The 6000-nt window shown below is 44.6% G+C and overlaps 1 protein-coding gene across 5 annotated transcripts in view; it reads left to right on the top strand.

Annotated features, from left to right (window-relative positions):
* The first annotated feature begins 959 nt into the window (after nt 1–959).
* drosha (drosha ribonuclease III) overlaps nt 960–6000 on the top strand; it is a 79609-nt gene continuing 74568 nt past the window's right edge. For 4 of the 5 annotated variants that reach the window (XR_014117241.1, XM_035533866.2, XM_081697895.1 and 1 more), the window contains exons 1-8: nt 960–1071; nt 1156–1205; nt 1661–2460; nt 2749–3055; nt 4098–4239; nt 4556–4713; nt 4887–4967; nt 5870–5956. Coding sequence is in view for 4 of the 5 variants with exons in the window: in XM_035533866.2 (XP_035389759.1) it covers nt 1664–2460; nt 2749–3055; nt 4098–4239; nt 4556–4713; nt 4887–4967; nt 5870–5956 (1572 nt within the window). In the remaining variant the exon portion in view is untranslated. The remainder of the gene's footprint in view (nt 1072–1155; nt 1206–1660; nt 2461–2748; nt 3056–4097; nt 4240–4555; nt 4714–4886; nt 4968–5869; nt 5957–6000) is intronic. The other variant, XM_081697894.1, reaches the window with a different exon arrangement.

Raw genomic sequence — 6000 nt, 5'->3', positions numbered from 1 at the left:
TACAAGTAATTTGCTGTTTTTAATTGTTTTTTTTTGTTTGTTTGTTTTTAATCTTTGAATCAATTCGATGTACTGTAATTTGGCAATCTTAGCATTACTAACAGGCATTTTCAGGTGTAAGCTAATAAGACAATAAGATAAATGCTACAAAAACGCCTGGTTTCATGCTATCAGTGCTGATGTTACAGGCAACATACTCAAAGACCGATAGAACAGACTGATTGGAAGGCTGGATCTTACATTACAATACACGCAAGACTGCTATTCATGCAACTGGTCTGCTCTGTGCAGTTCTGCTAAACGAATTCGGCAGATTAAAAAACAATTCCCCCAACACAGTTATACGCTGCTGGACTTACATTTCAAACAATATGCAAAGTTCCTTCCCAATACTTTACTGAAGTGGCAGCACTGGCGTAGGAAGCTGCGCTCGAGGGAGCTGAGCAGCCTGTAAATCCACGTGTAGGCTTGAATTTCTCTACTGTGCCACCCTGTAAGCATAACTTTGCCTTTATTTTCAGCGGAAGAGAGACTACTCAAAATTCCTGCCTGGCTAATGGTGATTTGCAAGGATGATCTTGCTGATATGAAGGTTATCCTTATTGAGAAACTATTACAATTAGGTTGTCATTGGAAAATATTCCACTTAATGGTCTGGTATGAATTAAGCGATGCAGCTCTGCTACATGACATCCAGTGACCTCATAGTACGAGCTTTCTTAGTTGTTGTTTTTTTCCCAGAGATACTATGTCGATGTTCTTTATCGTGACTGTTTTTTAGTGAGTCATTGTTATTCATCAAGTGCGATAAAACTCAATAACCGACGGTTTAATATGCGACACGGTACAATATTTCTCACTACCCCGTGTTTCTAGGGGACGCTATTTAACGATGAACGATATTTTCATTGTTCATTGGCTACATGTAACTAGTCTCGATCTGATTGGCTGAACTTTACCAACCTTTTTAGAGGCTCGACTAGAAAGTTCTGAAACCGCTCTCCGTATCTAGTTTAGCATCTAGCTAACAAAACCTGTCGGAAACCGCAGTAGAAATCCTGCAGTTATATAGTGAGTTTACATATTACCTTCTAACTTTTGGTTTCACACTACTTCAATCTTCCTGACATTTGCCTTTCTGTCCATCTTCATTAGTACATTGGCTTCACAGGGATTACTGCATCTGAACTGTCTGATCGACTAAGGTAAGTACATTTCTAATCGCTTATCTTATGGTTGGACATTTCTATTGCTTACTACTGGTTTCGAACAGAAGACAGAATTCCAGATGCGTGGTGTGGAGAAACACGACGAATAAAACAAACTAGACATCATAATACCGTCACAATACACTATCTTGTGATAGCGATAAATCAGTAACGTTAACTGGTGAGTGGATGTGATCTCATTGGAGTTTAAACGTCCGATGTTGTAATGTCCATGGTTTGAACAGTTGCGAACTGTAACATAGCTTCGTAGATACGCAGGATGTAATACAGATCAACTGTAGGAACATGTGCAATATTATTTTAGTTCAGTAGTCCACTTCGCTACAAATACAAATGGCATTTCTACTTTTGAGATTGTGTTTTATTGAGTGCTGGGAGTGAGCTCTTCATTTATATGTGGCTCAGCTTTCTGGGTTCTGTTTTTGCTTCAGAATATGTCCTTTCATCCTGGCCGTGGATGTCCCAGGGGCAGAGCTCCCCCGGGGCAGCACGGCTCACCCCAGAGTTACCGCCCAGCCAATGTGCGCCTACCCCTGCCCCCTCAACCCCCTGTGCCCCTATACCACTACGAGCCAACAGCACACTGCTCCGTGTATAGCTCACAGGGTGCTAGCAGCTACATGTCTCCACGCCCTGACTTTATGCCCTACCCTGTTCCTGCCCCTCCCCAGGGGCTAGGGCCTCAGGGTCAGGGCCCCATGCGGCCCCCGTTCCCGACGCCCCCTGTGCGGCCGGGTTTCCCTGAGCCACCCAGCTTCCCCCCACCGCCTCTCCCCAGCTCTGCCGGCAGCGGTCCGTATCCCTACATGCTCCCCTCCATGCCCCCTCCGCCCCTGCCACCAGCTCCGCCTTCCGTGCCCCCGTCTCTCCCCTACCAGCCCCCCTACAGCATGACCTACCCTCAACAGCCCCACTTCCCCCCTTCGCCTGGCTTTAGCCCCGGTTACGCCCCATCTGACAGTGGCACCTTTAAGCCAGAGCACTTCCGCCATCCGCCGCAGTACAAGGCTGACAAATCACCTGGCGGCCGGCCGCGCTCACCCGAGAGGCCTCGTCGTCATGACGACCACCGTCACAAGGCCTATGGGTACGGCGGGCACGGAGACAGGCACAAGGTGGAGCATGGGGCGGAGCGGAAAGAGCGAGGACGGAGCCCGGACAGGAGGCGATACCGTTCTGAGCATGAGAGGGGACGGACACCTCCGCGACACCGGAGCCATGAGCGCAGCAGGTGGGTCTCTCTGCTTCCGTCTGGAGGCACTGCATCCACTCTGGGCCTGTATCAGCCTGTTGGAATAAAATATTTATTGCCTTCAATATAATATTGTGAAATAAGAGGGTTTATACTATTTAAGCATGTCTAGTTTGTCCTTTTTGTCAATACAATGAGAGGTACCAGAGCACGGATATGAACGTAGAGTGCTGGGAATTCCTCTTTAGTGCCTGAATTAGGTGGAACAATTATGGGCTGCTGGTCGTTTCTCTGTGGCGGAGTTAACTCATCTGCACATGTCTCCAGCAGGGAGCACTGTCGGCACCGGGACAGCAGGACCTCTCCTCCGGTGGACAGACACAGAAAGCGCGCACGCAGTCGTTCGGCCAGCAGGGAGAGGAAGCGTGGCCGTGTGGAGGAGGACAGAGAAAAGAGGGCAGACAGCGCCGTGGGCGTCAGGGGCAGAAGCTCCACTAGGGCCAGGGACTCTGAGGATGCCTCCTCTGATCATCGCCAGGATGACGAGCGAGAGGAGGAGGAGTTACTAAAGCCTGCCTGGGTCCGCTGTACCCACGCAGAGAACTACTACTCTAATGACCCCATGGACCAAGTGGTAACGACTCATTGTTATGAAGGCACATCATTAAGTAATTTGGTTTGATTTGTTGGACGTATATGTTATGATTTAGATATGCAGACAAATACACACACAACCTAATGTTAAGGAAGTCTAAATTTTTATCTCTCACAAACACACGAACACGTATATTAAAATTGAGATTTTCTGACACACATATACACACATACACATAGTTACAGAGAGAGAAGGCAAATGTAGCAGTTCTTCCTCCCCACTACTAGAGTGTTTATACAGTGTTGTCCTTTCCAAACCCATAGTAGAGTGTTTATACAGTGTTGTCCTTTCCAAACCCATAGTAGAGTGTTTATAGTGTTGTCTTTTCCAAACCCATAGTAGAGTGTTTATAGTGTTGTCTTTTCCAAACCCATAGTAGAGTGTTTATACAGTGTTGTCCTTTCCAAACCCATAGTAGAGTGTTTATACAGTGTTGTCCTTTCCAAACCCATAGTAGAGTGTTTATACAGTGTTGTCCTTTCCAAACCCATAGTAGAGTGTTTATAGTGTTGTCTTTTCCAAACCCATAGTAGAGTGTTTATAGTGTTGTCTTTTCCAAACCCATAGTAGAGTGTTTATAGTGTTGTCTTTTCCAAACCCATAGTAGAGTGTTTATAGAGTGTTGTCTTTTCCAAACCCATAGTAGTGTTTATACAGTGTTGTCCCTCCTACACCCCCAGTATAGTGTGTATACTGTGTTGACCCTCCCTCACCCCCAGTAGAGTGTTTATACAGTGTTCTCCCTCCCATACCCCAGTAGAGTGTTTATACAGTGTTGTCTTTTCCAAACCCATAGTAGTGTTTATACAGTGTTGTCCCTCCTACACCCCCAGTATAGTGTGTATACTGTGTTGACCCTCCCTCACCCCCAGTTGTGTTTATACAGTGTTCTCCCTCCCATACCCCAGTTGAGTGTTTATACAGTGTTCTCCCTTCCACACCCCCACTAGAGTGTTAACATTGTGCTGAACTCTGGCTGCTGGTTTCACTCTGCCTTGATGTCGGTGTTTGATGTTGCCAGGGCGACTCTACGGTGGTGGGCACAAGTAAGCTGAGAGACCTCTATGAGCGCTTTGAGGAGGAGCTGGGCTGCAGGCAGGAGCAAGCCAAGTCATCCAGACCTAAATGGGACCCACCCAAAACAAAACTGGACCTGGACCAGGGTACGCTATCCAATCAGAACACGCATATTCCAAGATACATTATCCAGTCAGAAATAAACTGGACCTACACCAGGGTACACGATCCAGTCAGAATGAAACTGGACACAGGCCAGGGTGTGTTATTCAATCAGAATGAAACTGGAACCAGACCAGGTGGGTTATTTAATAAGAACAAAACTGGACCCATACGAGGGTGTGTGATGAACTTGTCATTCACTTGAATTCACCTCAGCTGGTGAAATGGGACCTTATGAGTTATTTACTGCTCATAAGTGACACTGCATGGCTGTAGTTTTCGTGTATGTTTGTATTTCAGATGAGAGTTCTAGTGAGTCGGAGAGCGAGTCTGGTGGAGACAGTAGCTGTTCCAGCAGCTCAGACTCGGAAATGTTTGATGTCATCGCTGAAATCAAGAGAAAGAAAGCTCACCCTGATCGCCTTCATGACGAACTGTGGTACAACGATCCTGGACAGGTCAGACACAGCCATGACACGTGCGTGCGTGCGTGCGTGCGTGTGTGTGTATATATATATATGTGTGTACATGAATATAGAAAATGGTGTTATTTTATGGTGTGTCCAGATGTCATTTCTATGATTTGATTTTAAAAGCCTTAGGTTCACTGTATATACTCGTTTCACTGCAGATGAATGATGGGCCACTGTGTAAGTGTAGCGCCAAAGCCAGACGCACAGGAATCCGCCACAGCATTTACCCTGGAGAAGCGGTAATCCCAAACACACACCATATTACCCTTAGAACTGTGGCATTTTTCTTAGTAGTAAAACACAGTAAATGACTCCTATGCATCCTTCAAAGACTTCCAAGCATTTCAGATGTCACCCTGTTCATAAAAAGTCTATAAACAACCACTACAGCAGTGTTATACCTGTTGTCATGATATTGGTCATAATAAGAAGTGTTGTGGGTTGCAATTTTTTTTGGGATGATGAACTAGTCTAAAAATATATCATAGATTCACGTCATGGTAATAATTGACAATAACTGAACAATTTATTCCAAAAACATTCCAAAGGTGTCTTTGTACAACATTGAGCTACTTGGTTAAAACAAGATATACTTTGTTTGCATAGATTTACAAGAACTTATCTACAACATTCTGCTTAACTTAACAGTGGTAGCTCAGTGGTTAAGGTAAGTGACTAGTAATCAGAAGGTTGCCAGTTCAAGCTCCACCATCAAGTTGCCACTGTTGTGCCCCTGAGCAAGGCCCTTAACTCTCAGTAATTGTAAGCTTTTTTGTTTTAAAAAGTCAGTTAAATGCCATAAATGAAAGAATAAAATGGTAGTTACCTTTTAACACACATTGGAGAGCTTACTTGTGTAATACTGACTGATTAAGACAAAGTAAGTGAAGTTATTAGCAGGGTCTGAGTTATAACAGTACAGATTAATGTACCTACTATTTTCATTTTTATTTGTTATAACTGCTTATTGATGTTTTTAAGGTGTTTATGAGCTAATAATTACTGCTAATTAACAAATTTTATGTAGGTCATTAGCCCTTTAGGAGGAGTTGTCTTACTGTAGAGGTGTTCAGAGCCTTTAATGACCTCCGATTTAGTCAGGCAAATAAGTAATTTATTACATTTGTTTTTTGTTTCTCAGCCAGTGAAACCCTGCCGTCCAATGAGCAACAATGCTGGGAAACTTTTCCATTACAGAATCACTGTGTCTCCGCCCACAAACTTCCTGGTGGGTCTCTGTGGTCTTATCCATTCCTCGTTTAATTTAACAGC

This window comes from Electrophorus electricus, chromosome 15 (genome assembly GCF_041902795.1).
Source record: "Electrophorus electricus isolate QZ-2024a chromosome 15, ASM4190279v1, whole genome shotgun sequence".
NCBI classification, from domain to species: domain Eukaryota; kingdom Metazoa; phylum Chordata; class Actinopteri; order Gymnotiformes; family Gymnotidae; genus Electrophorus; species Electrophorus electricus.
The sequence above is the reverse complement of the archived record's forward strand: the minus strand, read 5'-3'. Positions and strand labels throughout refer to the sequence as shown.